This window comes from Microcaecilia unicolor, chromosome 6 (assembly GCF_901765095.1).
Source record: "Microcaecilia unicolor chromosome 6, aMicUni1.1, whole genome shotgun sequence".
Taxonomy (NCBI): Eukaryota; Metazoa; Chordata; class Amphibia; order Gymnophiona; family Siphonopidae; genus Microcaecilia; species Microcaecilia unicolor.
In genome coordinates this window covers 5,983,014-6,003,355 of record NC_044036.1, presented here as the reverse complement: position 1 = coordinate 6,003,355, position 20,342 = coordinate 5,983,014, and the positions used below count along the sequence as shown (strand labels likewise).

Here is a 20,342-nt window from a genome sequence, read left to right as displayed (position 1 = left end):
ACCCTTCTGGTCACGATGGATGTAGAATCACTATACAGCAACATTCCACATGCGGATGGCATAGCTGCATGTGGAAGACTCCTAAAAAAATCCACACTGGACCATCAATACTCACCAGAAACTATTACAAAATTAATCAAATTCATTTTAACTCACAACTACTTCCACTTTAACAATGATATCTATCTACAAATAATGGGCACTGCAATGGGCACCAGGACAGCACCCCAATATGCCAACCTTTTTATGGCTGAGGTGGAAGAGACATTTCTGAATACACACCAGACCAAACCTCTAAAATACTACCGGTACATAGATGACATTTTTATGATTTGGACGGAGGGTGAAGAAACTCTGAAACAATTTTATTCTGCCTTCAATACATATCATCCTACAATCAGATTCAAAATTGACTACTCCCCAGAAAAAGTCAATTTTTTGGACACCACGGTCTCAATCAGTGATGGCTGTATACAAACATCTATATACAAGAAACCCACAGACAGATGCAGCTATCTCCACAACTCCAGCTTCCATCCTTCACATACAAAAAGATCCATCATTTACAGCCAAGACACAAGATACCACCGTATCTGCTCTGACCCAGGGGACAGAGACAGACACCTTAAAAGCCTGACTGCATCCTTCAAACAGAAAGGCTACAACCCCAAAATAATCTCCAAGAATATTGCCTCCTCCCTCAAAACACCCAGGGAGAATCTGCTACAGTACAAGGAGAAAAAATCTACAGACAGAATCCCCCTTGTAGTGACATACAATCCAGAGCTGGAAAAACTGAGGAAAATCATAAGAGATCTACAACCTATACTCCAGGAGGATGAATTACTGAAAGAGATATTCCCATCCCCACCAGTACTGGCCTTCCGACAGCCACCCAACTTAAAACACAAGCTAATCAGAAGTAAACTTCCATCACAGACTGAAAAGGAACAGAAGGGCACACTTCCCTGTAATTTATCCAGTTGCAAACTATGCCAAAATATTTCACAGGACCCCAAAGTCATCCACAAAGGAAAGATATTCAACATAAAGGGATCTTTCACTTGCTCATCTTCCAATGTGGTATATATCATTCAGTGTAAAAAATGTAACAAAGGATGCTATATTGGAGAAACAGGCCAGATGTTTAAGACGAGATTCAATTTACATAGACATCACATGAACAATGCTGGTGCCAGTAGGGTTCCCACACCTGTTGGTCAACATTTTACAGGACCAGGACACTGTACCAGTGACTTCACAGTGAGAATCCTGAAAGGTAACTTTAAAACCATACAAGAACGTAAGACCTTTGAAGTCAGAATGATTGAATATTTTAACACCCAACAGAAAGGACTTAACAAGGATCAGGGGTTCCTAGCCCATTATAAACCATAAAGCTGTATGTCTCTGTTGATCACCCCACCCCTCACCTATTCACACCCATCCTGTTAGAATATCAATGATATGCTTTCATGTCCCCATGCATACCTCCTACCCACCCCCATCCTCCCACTCTGTCAGACTGTCATAGTAATGCTTGAATGTTTTCACTTATATACACTGTCAGCTAGCACATTTGCTTATTTCCGATCTGACGAAGAAGGGCAACCTTCGAAAGCTAATCAAGAAATGTATTAAGTTATGTCCAATAAAAAAAGGTATCATCTTATTTTCTTTTCCATGTTTTATTTTGTTTGATTTCTATTGATAACCTTAAGAGTGGACTAACAGGGCTACCACACTCCTCTACTTAAGACAAAAGACTGAAGGAAACGAAAGTGTTAAACTGGAGAAGGGGGGGAGTTGTGAATGACTGAAAGACATGCAGATTTGGGACAGGAAAACAATCTCAATGCTGGCCATTAGCACACAGGGTACATAGCAGATTTTTAAAAGACTGAAGGAACCGAAAGTGTTGGGGGGGGGGGGGGGGGCAAGTTCTTAATGAATGAAAGAAATGAAAATTTACGAGAGGAACACAATCTGAATGCCGGGCATTTGGACACAGGGTAGAAAGGACACTTTAAAAAAAAAAATGAAGGACGTGAAACTGTTACATCTTGGGGGAGGGGTGAGGAGGAAAGCGGTGGGGTATCCGGATACTGGGCGTTAGGGCCACGGGGGTACATAGACTTTTGAAAGCCTTAAGGAACCCAAAGTGTGGGAAGGAGGAGGAAAAGGAGGGGAGGGAACGGGGTGAGGGGCATTAGGAACAGGGGAGGGGGCCCTTCCACACACTCTCATTCTCACACACACACACACTGTCACACAGACAGTCTCACTCTGTCACACACCCGCACATTCACTCTGGCTCTCTCTCTCAAACATACACACTCCCAGGAAAACCTTGCTAGCGCCTGTTTCATTCGTTCCAGAAATGGGCCTTTTTTACTAGTAAGAAAATAAAGCTTTAAAATTTCTCTTCAAACATAATCCTTTATAAGATAAGGATAATCTTAAATTATTAAGGGTATCATATTGTGAGGCCAACACATTAATCATAGAACACATATAAATCGGAACTAGGCCCTTCAAAAACGTAAAAACATAACACACAGCTGCTGGGTTATTACTGAGCTATAGAAATGATAAGTAGTAGTAGGATCTCCTATTATGAATCCCCACCACCTTAACTGTTTTCACGATAGAAATTCTTAACTACTACTTTTGGCTGACTGTAAAAGTCACCGAGTAGTCAATTATCTGGTTATTTTGGTTTTTAAATCATAGTTTGGATCGTTAATTGAAGGCAGTATATAAGTACATAAGTAGTGCCATACTGGGAAAGACCAAAGGTCCATCTAGCCCAGCATCCTGTCACCGACAGTGGCCAATCCAGGTCAAGGGCACCTGGCACGCTCCCCTAACGTAAAAACATTCCAGACAAGTTATACCTAAAAATGCGGAATTTTTCCAAGTCCATTTAATAGCGGTCTATGGACTTGTCCTTTAGGAATCTATCTAACCCCTTTTTAAACTCCGTCAAGCTAACCGCCCGTACCACGTTCTCCGGCAACGAATTCCAGAGTCTAATTACACGTTGGGTGAAGAAAAATTTTCTCCGATTCGTTTTAAATTTACCACACTGTAGCTTCAACTCATGCCCTCTAGTCCTAGTATTTTTGGATAGCGTGAACAGTCGCTTCACATCCACCCGATCCATTCCACTCAACGGACCCAGTATAGTTTGTTTTGTTTTTTTTCTGTTCACTATAAGATAATTTGAACACTACAGAAGGTATTTTCATTTACTCTGGTTAGCACAGGAGCTTGATCTGGGGAGATTGTATTTAGTCTGTAGCATGGAGGCTTTTGTTTGTTTTTTTTTTAACTACTCACTGACCGCCTGTTTGCAGACTTGAGCATTTTGTGTTGGGTTTCAGAGGGAACCGTGATCCTTGCCTCTCAACTAAAGGGTTATCACTGAGATTGCCTAGGGCACTATATTTTGAAGATGCCTAATACAAAAGCTAAACTGGGACCTACTTACCTGTGCTTTAGAGACATCAGTATCACTAGGATTCTTATTAACTGTTATATCCCCTGAATTAGGGTCCAGTGGGGTTTACAAATTAAGAACAACTATAATGCATTAAAATAAGATTTTAAAAAAGCCAAACAGTAATTTTTTTTTTTTTTTAAATCCGAATCTATCTGTGGCGAAACTGGGGACTTTCGTACTTAATGATTTGTAATGCTTCCCTATGATGCTTTTCTCCCCTTCAGTGTATTTCCCTTGATGGGCCAGCAGGTGGTGTCTGACCTCTGCATTATATCTAGCAGAGGTCTGTTTTCTTTGTAGCTTCCCTTCCCCAACTAAAAGAGGAAAAGTAACCTGCAGTGGCATTGGTCAAACATCCTCAGTGCTAATGCTCTGTGCTCTCATTAACCCTGAAGCCAAAGACCTAGTCCAGAATGTGCTAGAACTCCCCAGAGTTGGGAGTGTGGAGGGAGTAGACCTGAGCAGTTTCTTTTCCTAATCTCCCTAGCAGTGGCGTACCTAGGGTAGTTGACACCCGGGGCCGGTCATTTTTTAACACCCCCCCCCCCCAAATCCAGTACTAGGCATGCCGAGAATACAAAACACTCAGGACCTATAGAGCAATTCTACCATACCATAAGCAGTCATTTCTACGAGTCACACAAAGAAAAGGAAAGCATCTTAAACACTACAGTGAGCACTAGAACATCAATTCACCTATTGTAAAACGAAACCAGACAGAATAGTACAGATCGTAGATCCTGCACAGTCAATGCCAACTGAAAGCCATGTCTTTTTCACAAACACAGATACACCCTAATCCACTATAGAATAAGTAATCATAAACTTTCTATTTAGACAAAAATTAAACTGAACCCCCAATGCCAGACTCTGCATACAATGCAACACCACAGAAACAGAAACTGTCCCCTAGTACTGTGCAAAATATAAAGACAGCAGATGTAAATTTGAAAAAAACTAACAAGTACCAATCACCACTTTACAAATTAACAAATAGAAATAAAACAAATATAGAAAGTAAAATACCATTTTATTGGACTAATACATTTAGCTTTCAGAGGCCAAAACCTCCGTCCTTGGGTCAGTACAGTATAGTGCTGTTACAGTATAGTGCTGACCTGAGGAAGGGGGTTTTGTTCTCCGAAAGTTAGTCAAAATGTATTAAAATTAGTCCAATAAAAAGATTACCTTATTTACATGTTCTATTATAAACATTTAACACATCTACAATACTTTATCCTAAAGCAAAAAAAATAAAAAAATATATTTTATTTACAGTTTGTTGTCTCTGGTTTCTGCTTTCCTCATCCTCTTTTCACCGTCTTCCTTCCATCCAGCATCTGTCTTCACTCTCTCTCTCTCTCTCTCTCACTCTCTGCCATCCCTTCCATCCACTGCCTGCCCTTTCTCTCTGCCCCTTCAATCCACCATTTGCCCTCCCTCTCCCATCCATCCAGGGTCTGCCCTCCCTCTCGCTCCCCCTTCCATCTAGGATCTGTCCCCTCTCTCTCTGCCCCTTTTTTCAGCCCCCAGTTCCAGCCCCCTTCTCCCCTCTGAACACCCCCACCCCAGTCCCCTTCTCCCCTCTGAACACCCCCACACGAGTCCCTTTCGCCCCTCTCCTTCCCCACCTCAGTCCCGTTAAAACCGGCGAAGCAGCGTCGCAGGCAGCGCCTCGTGCTCTGCTTGTAAAAAAAAAAAAAAAAATCAAATCTCCTTCCTTCTCCTCGTCTTGACGTCGACTCGGGCCTTCCAATTGATTGGAAGGCCCGAGTCGACGTCAAGACGTCAAGACAAGGAGGAGAAGGAAGGAGATTTGATTTTTTTTTTTTTTTTTACAAGCAGGGCACGAGGCGCTGCCTGCGACGCTGCTTCGCCGTTTTTTTAAAATGTGCGGCGCCGCGGGAACGGCCACGGGAGGCGGCGGGAGCGGAGCACCCCCCACCCACTGGCACCCGGGGCAGACCGCCCCCACCACCCCCCCCTTGGTACGCCACGGCTCCCTAGGTACTAATTAGGTAGTAAAAAAGTGTTTAGTTAGCTTTAATACTGAGTCCTTGTTGTTTTACCTGTTGGCTTGCTGTTTACAACTTTTACTGTTCACTGTTCTGACTGACTAAGAATCCTGGCAGTTTCTGTTCTCGGTCTGTGGATGTTTTCTGGGAACTGTGCGACCCGTCTAGAAACTACTGGGGAAATAACTTGTGGATAGGAGAACTCATCCAGAGGCAAGGGTGGCCACAAGGTTATTCCCAGGTGGCTGCTAGGGGTAACGCTAAGGTGTTGTATATCACTATCAAACATGTGCTTCTGAGAGGTGCCACAGTGATATTCTAATCTCCACTGCTCCTCTTTTGAGTTTTGTCTGTGGGCATCAAAATCTAAAAGCATGCTCTGCAAATGAGCGAGAGTATCCTTGAATAGTTTCCAGGTTTTTTTTAACTCTTCTCTTCCTCATAAATGACGTTATGGTGGTTTGGAGTTATACCAACAGGTTTTGGAAGCCTATGGAAATTGTTGGAGCTAAAAAAAGATTCATATTAAAGGCTGTGACCTTCATTTTAAAGGAACTGGGAAATCCTATCTGCTGAAAAAGATTATAGGATCTCTACCACCTGAGAGTACTTATGCCACGGCTAGTACTGGAGTAGCTGCCTGCCACATCGGGGGAACCACACTCCATGCCTTTGCAGGTGAGAGGGTAAGATGTTGTAACTATCAGAATCTAATGCACTTCACTAAAAGTGTCCAGGTCAATTGTCACTTTAAATGTATACAAATCATTCAAAAAGCCTTGGACATTGCAGGTCAATTCACTTTCTCAAACGAGCCTGCTGCATCGATCACTGGCATAAAAAAACAGACAGAACATGAAAATTTTTCTTTACGTCCACTTCTTCTCTTCAGGGGGAAAAATCTTTCCAATGTGCGCTGTCATTCATTTCATTTACTGAGCACTAACAAAATGAAGCAGCGGTATTCCATAGCGTCCCACAGATCAATCCAGAGACTTGTGGGTTATGTCCCCCCACCAGCAGGTGTAGATAGAGAGAACACCAGAGTCTTGCTATATGTGGTCCTGTGCAGCCACTTACAGCTCAGTATTGGTGGCCATAACTGTGCAGCTCTGGATAGATCCGACTCCTAGTGCTCTTTTGGGATCTAGTTCAGCCTGGACTGGGGTTGAGGCCTCTGTTAGGCACTTGAGGTGTACACTTGGTGGTGCCAGGTCCCTCCCTACCTCCCCCCATCTATCCTCCCCTCGTTTGCTGGTAAAATGTTAAATCCGGCTGGCTGTCTCTCCTGCCTCTTTAAAAAAAAAAAAAAAAATTAAAAGACTGAATACAGCCTCGAGGTAAGCAGTTTTAGTGCTTTGGAAGGATTCCTTGTAGACCAGTGCTCGGCGGGGGCTGAGAGGGGAGCGGGTGAGAACTCCGTTGGGGGAGCATTTTGGCCGCATGTCGGTGTCCTCGGAGGCCGCGAAGCGCTGCTCCTGGTGTGGGAACCGGTGAGCAGCGTCGGGGGAGTGTGAGGCGTGTGTACGTCAGTCAGTGCTGGAAGCGGAGCGAGTTTTAGATTCTCTTGGGAAGCCCGACAGTGGAACAGCATTGGGTAGTGTTTTGGCGGGCAGCTCCGGGGCTAGTTTGTCTCGCGTGCCGGCGGTCACCATTTTTTCAGAGTTCCTGTGCTCGGACAGCGTGGCGCTCGGAAATGCAGCTCTTGCTTCAGATGGTGAGCAGCTGGTAGGACCATCGGAGATGGTCAGTGACTCAGTTTTGGAGCCTTTTTTGCCAGAATTTGTGATACTTATGCCAGTGGCGTAGCTAGGGTAGTTGACCCCCCCCCCCCCCCCCAAATCCAGTACTAGGCATACCGAGAATACAAAACACTCAGGACCTATAGAGCCATTCTACCATACCATAAGCAGTAATTTGTACGAGTCACACAAGGAAAAGGAAAGCATCTTAAACACTACAGTGAGCACTAGAACATCAATTCACCTATTGTAAAATGAAAACAGATTAGTACAGATCGTCGATCCTGCACAGTCAATGCCAACTGAAAGCCATGTCTTTTTCACAAACACAGATACACCCTAATCCACTATAGAATAAGTAATCATAAACTTTCTATTTAGACAAAAATTAAACTGAACCCCTGATGCCAGACTCTGCATACAATGCAACACCACAGAAACAGAAACTGTCCCCTAGTACTGTGCAAAATATAAAGAAAGCAGATGTAAATTTGAAAAAACTAACAAATACCAATCGCCACTTTACAAATTAACAAATAGAAATAAAACAAATACAGAAAATAAAATAATACCATTTTATTGGACTAATACATTTAGCTTCTAGAGGTCAAAATCTCCTTCCTCAGGTCAACAGTATAGTGCTGTTACAGTATCCTATCCTGACCTGAGGAAGGGGGTTTTGTTCTCTGAAAGTTAAGTCAAAATGTATTAAAATTAGTCCAATAAAAAGATTCTTATTTACATGTTCTATTTGTAAACATTTATTAACACAGCTACAATACTATATCCTAAAGCAAAAAAAATAAAAATATATATTTTATTTACAGTTGTCTCTGGTTTCTGCTTTCCTCATCTTCTTTTCACTGTCTTCCATCCTGCTGTTAACGAGGAGGTGGAATATCTCCTTTGAAGTCGGGACCACCAAGGGAGGAGGCCGAAAGCCGAAGCAGTGACCCACCGGGATACAGTAGGGTACCACAAACAAGTCGGGCCCTCCCACGAGGCAACCACCTGGGCACAAATTTAAAGATTGACCCTACCTTAGGCCTACCAGCCCAGCGCACGGCGATCTCGATCCATTCCGATCGAGGCTAGAATCGACCGAAGACCGCGATCTGGGGGCCTGCTGTTAGTGAGGAGGTGGAAGATCTCCTCTGCAGCTGGGACCGCCGAGGGAGGAGCCGAAAACTGAAGCAGTGACCCACCGGGAGCAGGGACCTTCCCAGGAGGCTACCACCTCGATTGATCCTGCCTCTACCCCACCAGCCCAGCACCCAACGATCTCGCTCCGCTCCGATTGATGCTCGTAACGGAGGAACGAGCTGAAGGACAATACAACCGATTATCCAATCGGATACACGGTTCGAACTCCCGCGGCAACCGACGGGTGGGATCACCGAGAAGCCTGGGAGAGAAGAGAGTCAATGGTGGAGTGTAGACGGGAACGAGGAGGAGGAGAACGCGGTGACTGAGGAGACGCACAGGGAATCTGAAGCCAGAGAAGGACGTTCCGGAGCATGGGAGCTGTGCAGGTCTGAGCAAGCCTCCTTACCACTTAAGAACTGAATATAGATAATCACACCGCATCAGCCATGATTCAAATGTAGACACTTTGCTTTGAACATAAAGTAAATGAGGTGTGCTGTTTCAATTGTAAGGTAAAGGAAACAACCACTTTGCGCTAATTGCATTACATACAACAATGATATACGAGTAGCTACTTTTAGGAAGGTAAGGCACATGATACATGCATGAACTGTTGTCGAATACATTGCCTAAATTGAACTCCTTCACCTGATTGCACCGCTTGATTGCACCGCTTGACTGCACCTAAACTGAACTGCTTCGCTTGATTGCACCGCTTATAGCAAAGATCTAAACGCTTCCAATTAGGACTGAACACAATTGTTTACCGCATATGAGACACTGCATCACCTCATTTCATTGCAAGTGAGATCTGCTTCCAAGCACACGGCTCTATTGATCTAAATGCCGTTCTGCTCTGAAAGCACTGTTCACATGAACTTTCACTGCAAATGATTCTGCTTGTAAGTGCACCGCTTTACTGAATTAGATGCTGCTTTGCTCTGTATGCATTGTGTATAGTACTTGTAAGTGCACTGCTTTATTGAATTAGATGCTGCTTTGCTCTGTATGCATTGTGTATAGTGAACTAAACTTTGTTGCCACATTTCAGTGCACTACCTACTGGGACCCAGCTGTAGACACCATGCTAAATTTTACTGCCATTTTTTGCACACTGATTACAGAGACCCAGTAGTAGACATCGTGCACTCGGTGCACCGCGCATATTGTACTTCACATCCTAAATACGGTTGCTTTAGAAATTGCTGTAGTGTCTTAAATGCTGATATGTACCCCAGCAAAATACCCCTAACCATCTACTGTTTCATCCTACTCATATACGCACATACAACCCACGATACATATAACAACAATCTCACAACTTACGACTCACACACCACACACGCACAAATCATGCCCTCACAAAACAACAACAAAGCCCACAACAAACCTACAACCTGCAGACACCAACAAGGGACATCAAAAAAAGAAAACACCAAATCCACACATCAAGAAAACAGACAACTGATAAAAATCACCACAAACCTGAACCCAAAGGAACAATACCAACTAATACAAATAGGATACTCCAATGCTAGATCAATAATTAAAAAAACCACAACGATAACTGACTGGATAACGGCAGGTCACCTTGACTTCCTCCTCATTAATGAAACCTGAATCCATGACTCTAATAATCCTAGAGCTTTGCCCACCAGGTTACAAAATTACCCATTGGACAAGGGAAGGAAAAAGAGGCGGAGACATAGCTATAATTTATAAATCCCAATACACAGTCACAACAACAGCTGAATCTATCCTTCCTCAACTCGAAATAGCCTCAGTCAGAATCAACTACCCCAACCTGCATGATCAACTAAACATAATCCTATTTTATAGACCCCTGGCTAAATGGCAAGATGCCCAGATACACTTCATGGACTTCATATCAAACACCTGCCTGTCCTCCCAAAATATTCTTATAGCAGGAGACATCAACCTTCATCTGGAAGATATTAACATAAACAATGTACACGAATGCAAGGAATTCCTCCAACTCTGGGAGATCCACTGGCCTAACATTTTTTTATTTTATTTTTGTTACATTTGTACCCCGCGCTTTCCCACTCATGGCAGGCTCAATGCGGCAGGCAATGGAGGGTCAAGTGACTTGCCCAGAGTCACAACGAGCTGCCTGTGCCAGGAATCGAACTCAGTTCCTCAGTTCCCCAGGACCAAAGTCCACCACCCTAACCACTAGGCCACTCCTCCTCCATGCAACCCACCCATAAGAAAGGACACACATTAGACATCATTACCCATAAATTTTCATTAGAAGCGAACCTCAGAATCAAAGACACAAAATGGACAGACACACTGTGGTCAGACCACTACAAGGCAAACACCTCCCTCCTTTGGAAAACAAAAGAGACACAACAAAAACAAGAAAAAAGAACATACACTACAAGAGGCAAAATAGACATAAGTACATAAGTACATAAGTAGTGCCATACTGGGAAAGACCAAAGGTCCATCTAGCCCAGCATCCTGTCACCGACAGTGGCCAATCCAGGTCAAGGGCACCTGGCACGCTCCCCAAACGTAAAAACATTCCAGACAAGTTGTACCTAAAAATGAGGAATTAGACCCGCTAACATTTTGGCAACAAATATACACCGACGAATGGACAACTACAGATTCACCCCAATTTCTACAAGAATGGGACAACAGATGCAAAACAGTTCTAGACAAGATAGCACCACTCCAAACTAGAACCTCACATAGGAAAATCTCAATCCCTTGGTTCAACAAAGAACTGAAAGAACTAAAAACACAGGTTAGAAGGCTAGAAAGAGCTTGGAGCAAAAAAAAGGACGAACACACACTCAAAGAGTGGAAACAGCTACAAAGAAAATACAAAATCAGACAAACCAAAAGAACGCACTACAGAACTATAATAGGTCCAAATTACAAGGACACACATAAACTCTTTTCACTTGTAAATAATCTCCTAAACACCACACAGGTCACTTCAAATAGCATAGAAACCCCATCGGCAACCAACCTAGCGAACTATTTCAAGGAAAAAAATCATAAAACTCCGACGCATGATACCAAGCAATACCACTGAGTACACAAGCATCCTTGAATGCTTAGACCCGAAACCTGGGGAATATCCAGCCGATCGATTATGGACCAACTTCGACTTAATCTCAGTAGACGAACTCACACACTGGCTTGGAAAATATGCCAAATCTCAATGCAAACTTGACATCTGCCCTACTAGCCTATTAAAAGCCGCCCCCAAACAATTCACAAAAGACCTCACGAACCAAGTAAACTACAGACTCCTAAATGGTCTCTTCCCCACGGACAAAGGAAATATCCTTCTCACTCCACGGCCAAAAGATGCCAAGAAAAGCACAATGGACCTAACCAACTACCGACCTGTTGCTTCGATCCCGCTCATAACAAAATTGATGGAAGGCATAGTGACGCAACAACTTACGGAATACCTAACCAAACACTCAATTCTACATGAGTCTCAATCAGGATTTAGATCAAATCATAGCACTGAAACTGTACTAGTGTCTGCAATGAATTCATTCAAAAAAACAATTGCAACCGGCAAGAACATACTCGTACTACAATTCGACATGTCCAGTGCTTTCGACATGGTAGATCATGGAATACTGTTACACCTGTTAGAATACTTTGGAATTGGAGGCCCAGTTCTCAAATGGTTCAAAGGATTCCTCACCACCAGATCCTACCAAGTAACAACGAATAATGATAGATCACCACCTTGGACACCGGAATGTGGAGTTCCTCAGGGATCCCCCCCTTTCACCAACTATTTTCAACCTTATGATGATACCACTAGCCAAACTTCTAGCCAGTCAGAACCTTAACCCCCTACATATACGCGGATGATGTCACGATCCACATCCCGTTCAAAAGTAACCTAAACGAAATAACCAACGAGATCAACCATAGCCTCCAAATCATGCACTCCTGGGCGGACTCATTCCAGTTAAAACTGAACGCAGAAAAAACTCAATGTCTAGTTCTCACCTCCCAATACAACACAAACAACTACCCTACCATAACCACACCATACTGCACACTCCCTATCTCAGAAAATCTGAAAATTCTTGGAGTCACCATTGATCGATACCTCACACTTGATACCCACGTGAAGAATACAACGAAAAAAATGTTCTACTCGATGTGGAAACTCAAGAGAATAAAACCTTTTTTTCCAAGAAACATCTTCCGTACCCTAGTAAATCATTATTAATAAGTCATCTGGACTACTGTAACACTTTATATGCAGGCTGTAAAGAACAGACCATTAAAAAACTCCAAACAGCCCAATACACCGCAGCCAGACTCATCTTTGGCAAAACTAAATATGAAAGGGCAAAACCTCTAAGAGAGAAACTACACTGGCTACCACTCAAGGAGCGAATTGAGTTAAAGATCTGCACAACCGTCCTCAAAATCATCCACGCAGACGCTCCACTTTATATGTTAAACCTAGTGGACCTACCACCTAGAAACGCCAAAAGATCGGCCCGCAAATTCCTCAATCTGAACTTCCCCAGCTGTAAAGGAATTAAATACAAACAGTCATACGCTACTACTTTTGAGTATAAAAGCACACAGATCTGGAATGCACTACCCATGGCCCTGAAAAAAATGGACAATCTAACCAGCTTTCGCAAATCTTTGAAGACACATCTCTTCAAAAAAGCCTACTAAGGACATCCTTACTAAATCATTCCTCAGACTACTCAGATGCATCAAAAACACCTCTCACAACACCTTACCTAGCACCTTGCATCTAAATTACCTACCTTAGCTTATTATCGACTGTATCTAAGATCATGTAATGACTGCATCATAACACTCTGTAAGCCACATTGAGCCTGCAAAAAGGTGGGATAATGTGGGGTACAAATGCAATAAATAAAATCCAGCATGTGTCTTCGCTCGCTCTCTGCCATCCACTGTCTGCCCTCTCTCTCCCTTTATTTCTGCCCCTTCCATCCACCATCTGCCCCAGTCTGCCATCTCTCTCTCCCTTCCATCCACATCTGCCCTCTATCTCTGCCCCTTCCATCCACCATTTGCCCCAGTCTACCCTCTTTCTCTCTCCCCCTTCCACCCATCATCTGCCCTTTCTCTCTGCCCCTTCAATCCATCTTCCCTCCCTCTCCCATCCATCCAAGGTCTGCCCTCCATCACGCTCTCCCCTTCCATCCAGGGTCTGTCCCCTCTCTCTCTGCCCCCTCTTTTCAGCCCCCAGTTCCAGCCCCCTTATTCCACCTGCCCCTAGTTCCAGCCCCACTATCCCACCAGTCCCCAGCCCTTTTCTCCCATCAGTCCCGAGCTTCAGCCCCCAGCCACTTCTCCCTGTCCCCTTTTCAGCCCCTAGTTTCAACCCCAGCCCTTTTCTCTCACCAGTCCCGAGCTTCAGCCCTAGCCAGTTCTCCATGTCCCCTTTAAAGCCCCCAGTCCCCACAGTTTCAGCCCCTGCCCCTTTTCAGCCCCAGTTCCAGTACTAGCCCCCTTCATCCACCACATGCCTTGCATCCCCCCTTTTCAGCCCCAGACCCATTCTCCCACCTGCCCCAGGCATGGACCCTTTTTCCCTCCTGCCCCCTTGTCACACCCCAGTTCCAGCTTCAGACCCCTTCTCCCATCTGAGCACCCCTCTGAGCTCCCCCACCCCTCCCCAGTCCCCTTTTCCCCTCCCCAATCCCCTTCTCCCCTCTGAGCTCCCCCACCCCTCCCCAATCCCCTTCTGACCTCTGAGCTCCCCCTTTCCCATCTGAGCCCCCCCCCGACCCGGTCCCGTCCCCCCTCCGAGAGCCGACAAAGCCCTCTTCTCCTGCCACTACCCTGCCTTTTTTTTAAAAATCCATGCAGCGACGCAGGCAGCGCCTCGCATATGCCCTGTGTGTGCTGTGAAGGGAGAAAATCGCCTCGCTGGCGTCTGGCATTCCCTCACTATGTCCTGCCCTCAAGGAAATAGGAAGTTACCTCAGAAGAGGGCGGGACACAGCGAGGGAAGGCCTGATGCCAGCGAGACGATTTTCTCCTTTCACAGCACACGCAGGGCAGACGCGAGGCGCTGCCTGCGTCGCTGCATGGATTTTTAAAAAAAAGGCAGGGTGGTGGCAGGAGACGAGAGCTTTCGACTCTCAACGGAGCACCCCCCCACCCACTGACACCCGGGGCGGACCGTCCTGTGTGTGCTGTGAAGGGAGAAAATCACCTCGCTGGCGCTGGGCATTCCCTCGCTATGTCCCGCCCTCGATGAAATAGGAAGTTACCTCAGAAGAGGGCAGGACACAGCGAGGGAAGGCCCGACGCCAGCGAGACGATTTTCTCCTTTCACAGCACATGCAGGGCAGACGCGAGGCGCTGCCTGCGTCGCTGCATGGATTTAAAAAAAAAAGGCAGGGTGGTGGCAGGAGACGAGAGCTTTCGGCTCTCAACGGAGCAGCCCCCCACCCACTGACACCCGGGGCGGACCGTCTCCACTGCCTTTGCTTCGCCACTGACTTATGCACAAGGCTTTTATGTTGAAGCGGGCTGGGGGGGCTTTAGGAGCAGGATTTGGCTCAGCTTTGCCTTAGTTGGATCCTCCTTCCCTGCCTCGCAGTCTAAGTGCCCTAGGGTGGACTTGGATTTGGGTGATGTGTCAGATGAGGAGGAATTGGGGTACCCTAGGGGGTCTCCTTCAGGATCAGTGGATTATTTGGAGGATGTGGAGCAGCACGAGGAAGGTGATGACCCTACTGCGGCACGTTTGTTCCGCAGAGAGGAGATGCCTAATTTGATCAGGCATTCGAGGTGTTGAATCTCTCTGCGCTAGAGGCGTCAGCGGTGCCTCCCCCCCTCGTACATCCATTATGTCAGGTACCAAGTGTCCTACCAGGTCTTTTTATATTCACGAGGCCATGAAAGTTCTTAGCACAGTGTAATTCTCCTGATGGGGGGAGGCTTAAGGTAGCACATGCTATGAGCCGGCTTTATCCTCTACGGCTGGCGGATTTGGAGACCCTAAGGCTCCTGCCGGTAGAGGGAGGCACTGCCCTTAAAGATCCTCAAGATAGAAAGTTAGAGGCTTCTCTTAAGTTGTGCTTTGAGGTGGCGGTGCTTTGTTTGCAGGCGTCAGTGTGTATTTCATATGCGGTGCGGGCCTGTCTGTCTTGGGTTCAGAAGGCGTCCTCGACAGATGAACTGATTAGTTGTTTACCAGCCATGGAGTCCGGCCTTACTTATTTAGCGGATTTGCTTTATGATCTTCTCCGGGGTTCGGCTAAAGGCATTTGTCTTGCTGTTACTGCTTGCCAGTGGATATGGCTGAGGCATTGGGCGGCGGACGTGGCAGCGAAGTCCCGCCTTGTGAAATTGCCTTTTCGGGGCGAGTTACTGTTCGGGGACGAGTTGGCAAGAATTGTGAAGGAGCTAGGAGATTCCAAGGGTCAGCAGCTTCCGGAGGATAGGCCTAGATCGAGGGCTACTGTTCTCAGGCCTCATTTTCGGGACACTAGGTGTTACCGGCCGGGCCGAGTGGGGACATTCCACAAACTGTGTTTTTCCCCGAAGCAGCAGCCCTTTTGGGGAGACCAACGTCCTCCCGCCTCAGGATCTCAGGCTCAGCCAGCGGCAAGGTCCTCCCAATGATGGGGCCCTGGTCTATCCCTTTCCGGTTATAGGGGGCCATTTGTCCCTTTTCCTGGGGGAGTGGGCCAGGGTAACGTCCGACGAATGGGTCTTGGAGATCATCCGAGACGGTTACAAGCTGGAATTTGCTCATCCTCTGCCAGATTTTTTCTCGAGTCCCCGTGCAAATCGCCAGCCAAGATGAAAGCCGTCTGACAAACTTTGGAAAATTTGCTTCAGCTGGGGGCGGTCTGTTTGGTGCCGCCGGCAGAACTTGGACAAGGGCGTTTTCCATTTACTTCATGGTTCCCAAAAAGGGACGAGCCTTTCAACTGGTGCTGGATATCAAAAGAGTAAACAAAGCTCTCAGGGTACGTCATTTTCGCATGGAAACCCTAAGGTCCGTTTTCGCATCCTGTTCAAACTTCTTCTACTAAGCTATAAATGTACTCACTCTGCTGGTCCCCAGTATCTCTCCACACTCGTCCTTCCCTACACCCCTTCCCGTGCACCCCGCTCCATGGATAAATCCTTCTTATCTGTTCCCTTCTCCACTACTGCCAACTCCAGACTTCGCGCCTTCTGTCTCGCTGCAACTTCCTGAGCCCCTACGTCTTGCCCCATCCTTGGCCACCTTTAAATCTAGACTGAAAGCCCACCTCTTTAACATTGCTTTTGACTCGTAACCACTCGCCTCCACCTACCCTCCTCTCTTCCTTCCCGTTCACATTAATTGATTTGATTTGCTTACTTTATTTTTTGTCTATTAGATTGTAAGCTCTTTGAGCAGGGACAGTCTTTCTTCTATGTTTGTGCAGCGCTGCGTACGCCTTGTAGCGCTATAGAAATGCTTAATAGTAGTAGTAGTTATAGCGGCGGTCCTCATCACCGTTTCCTCTGCTTCGCAGTGCTCGGTCAGCACTTTCAATTCAAGGCTATGCCCTTTGGGCTAGCGACCGCTCCGTGAACTTTTTCCAAGGTGTTGGTAGTGGTGGCGGCGTTCCTGCGGAAAGAAGAAATCCAAGTTCATCCTTACCTAGACGATTGGCTTATATGGGCCCCATTGTTCCAGGAAAGCGTTCGAGCAGTGGACAGGTTGATCAAGTTGTTGCAATCCTTGGGTTGGGTCATCAATTTTCCCAAGTGTCACCTGCAGCCGGTTCAGTTGCTGGAGTATCTCTGAGTCTTGTTCAATACCCGAGTGGGGACGGTGTTCCTCCCAGTGGCTCGGGGTCTGCGGGTTCAGTCGCAGCTGCGAAAGTTGTTGGGAATTCCTGCTCCCAGGACCTGGGATTATGTTCAGGTACTGGGGTCTATGGTTGCCTCCATGGACGTGGTTCTCTGGGCCAGAGCACACATGCGCCCTCTTGAGTGGCATCTGCTCAGTCAGTGGTCACCCCTTTTGGAGGACTATTTGGTTCACGTTCAGTGGACAGCACGAGTTTAGTCCAAGATGAGTTGGTGGTTGAGTCTGGAAAATCTGCTAAGGGGCGCACTGTTTGGGGCGCACGGCTCATGGGAAGTGGCCTCCGCATCAACAGTCTGGAACTCAGGGCTATTCGCTTGGCACTGAGAGAGTTTCTCTCCTTGATACGCGGACGCCTGGTGAGGATTCTTTCCGACAGCGCTTCTGCAGTGGCTTAAGTGAACAGGCAAGGGGGCACCAGGAGCCTTCCTTTGGCTCAGGAGGCTGCTCAGATCTGTCGGTGGGCAGAGGATCATGTGTTCCTGCTCTCAGCAGCTCACATTGCAGGTTCGCAGAATATTGAAGCGGACTTCCTGAGCCGACACAGCTTGGATCTGGGGGAATGGGAGCTGTCTCCCCTGGCCTTTCAACAGATCGTGGCAAGATGGGGGCATCCGATGCTGGATTTGATGGCGACTTGCCGCAATGCCAAAGTGCCCAGTTTCTTCAGCAGGGGCAGGGAGGTGGGCTCCAGCGAGATCGATGTGCTTCTTCAGTAGTGGCCATTGGGCCTGCTGTATGTTTTTCCTCCCTGGCCCATGGTGGAGAGACTAGTTGCTCAGATAACCAGGCACCCTGGTCATGTAATCTTGGTCACACTGGATTGGCCACGGTGCCCGTGGTATGCGGATCTGATCCGCTTGTTGTTCGACAGTCTGTTACATCTCGGCCTACGGAAGGGCCTGTTGTGTCAGGGTCCGGTGGTTATGGAAGATCCCTCCCCCTTTGGTCTTACAGCTTGGCCCTTGAACGGAAGGAGGAAAGGTTATCCAGAAGCCGTGATTACGACAGTGCTTCAGACACGTAAGCGGTCGACTTCAATTGCTTATGCGAGAGTGTGGCGCATTTTCGAAGCGTGGTGTGCTCAGTCGGGGGTTTCGTCTATGTCGGCCTCTGTTTCGGTAATTTTTGACATTCTCCAGCAGGGGCTGAAAAAATCTGAGTACATTGAAGGTTCAGGTGGTGGCGCTAGCGTGTTTTAGGGGACGCCTTCAAGGCGGGTCGCTGGCGGCCCATCTGGATGTCGTTTGTTTCCTTAAGGGCATAAACCATCTGAGACCGCCTCGCCCTACACTGCTTCCGAGTTGGAGTCTTAATCTCGTCCTCAGAGCTATGCAAAGACCACCTTTTGAGCCTTTGACGCAGGTATCATTGAAGGATCTTACGTTGAAAACATTTTTTTTGGTTGTGATGGCTTCTGCCAGGAGGATTTCGGAGTTGCAGGCTCTCTCTCAAGTAGAGACCCTTTTCTGCAGTACATGAAATCAGGGGTGTCCATTCGTACGGTCCGTATTTTTTACCTAAGGTGGTTTCATGGTTCCATCTAAACCGGTCTTTGGTGTTACTGTCGTTTCACAGAGGGGATTACCCAGAGGTTTTTAGAGCCCTGTGTTGTTTGGATATTAAACGCATCTTGATGAGAGATCTGGAAGTTACCAATGACTTTCAGCATTCAGATCATTTCTTTGTTCTTTTTGCAGGTCACAAGAAAGGTTCGTTGGCATCAAAGGCTACGGTGGCCCGATGGCTTCAGGAGGCAATTGCAGCCGCTTACTTGGCCTCGGAAGGATCCTCCTTTACAGATTCGGGCTCATTTGACATGGGTGTGCTGGCTTATTCGTTGGCGGAGATCTGTTTGGTGTTTTTGGAAGAAATTTGCAAAGCGGCCACTTGGGCGTCAGTACATACGTTCGCTAAGCATTACAGGTTGGATGTGGCTGCGCGCCAGGATGCGGTTTTTGGGTCGTCAGTTATCGCAGCAGGGTTGGAGATTTCCCGCCCTTCTTGAGGACTGCTTTGGTACATCCCACAAGTCTCTGGATTGATCTGTGGGACGCTGTGGAAGGCAAAATTAGTCCTTACCTGATAATTTTCTTTCCATTAGTCCCAACAGATCAATCCAGAGGCCCGCCCGGGGTTCTTTCTTTTGATTGCTGCGGTTTCGTTGGCTGCGGTTTCTATAAGGATTCCTTTGTTAGCACTTTTGTTTGTTCAGGTTTGAATTGGTTGCTTGTTTCCGCAAGCAAGTTTGCGGGTTTAAATTGTTCTGAAGAGGCAGGAGAGTGAGATTAATTTGTTTATGTTCCTTTCCACTGCTTTGGTATCGTTCATACTGAGCTGTAAGTGGCTGCACAGGACCACATATAGCAAGACTCTGGCGTTCTCTCTATCTACACCTGCTGGTGGGGGGGGGGGGGGGGGGGGGGAACATAACCCACAAGTCTCTGGATTGATCTGTTGGGACTAATGGAAAGAAAATTATCAGGTAAGGACTAATTTTACCTTCCACAAACGGTGGTCTGCCTGCATTGGTGAGACTAATACAGCTGTTACATTGAAGCTAAGTAGCTGATTTTGATAAACGTTTATGGATTAGTTTATAAGTAAAAATTTTTAAAAAGTAAGAGAAAAACAAATTACACAATTAGATAATAGGCCCTTATTGTTGGGAGGTGATTTCAATATGACCTGGGATCCAATTCTAGATAGATCGCACCCTCCAAAGGAGCTCCGATGGGTAGATACGAGGGGTTTACCGGACTTATGTACAACGCTTGATTTAATAGATGTCTGGCGAACCTTGCACCCGTTAGACAAAGAATATACACATCAATCTAGAGCACACGGGTCGTCTCGAATTGATTATTTGCTCGCATCCCGTAACTTGTTAACAGATATTACTGAGGCACATATAGATCCCTGCGTTATATCGGACCACTCGATAGTACGTATGAAATGGAAAAGAGGGGGGGAGAAGAGGACTTGTTGAAAAGTTGGACGTTTCCGGCATATTTAATAAAAGATGCAAGATTTGGGGAATATCTACAAACTAAGTGGGCTGAATACAA

General features: G+C 46.4%; 1 protein-coding gene across 1 annotated transcript in view; it reads left to right on the top strand.

The window, feature by feature from the left end:
• LOC115471749 (ATP-dependent DNA helicase PIF1-like) overlaps window positions 1-20,342 on the top strand; it is a 233,774-nt gene that overhangs the window by 8,313 nt on the left and 205,119 nt on the right. Inside the window, exon 4 of the mRNA XM_030205562.1 lies at window positions 6,073-6,198. Coding sequence (XP_030061422.1) covers window positions 6,073-6,198 — 126 coding nt within the window. The remainder of the gene's footprint in view (window positions 1-6,072; window positions 6,199-20,342) is intronic.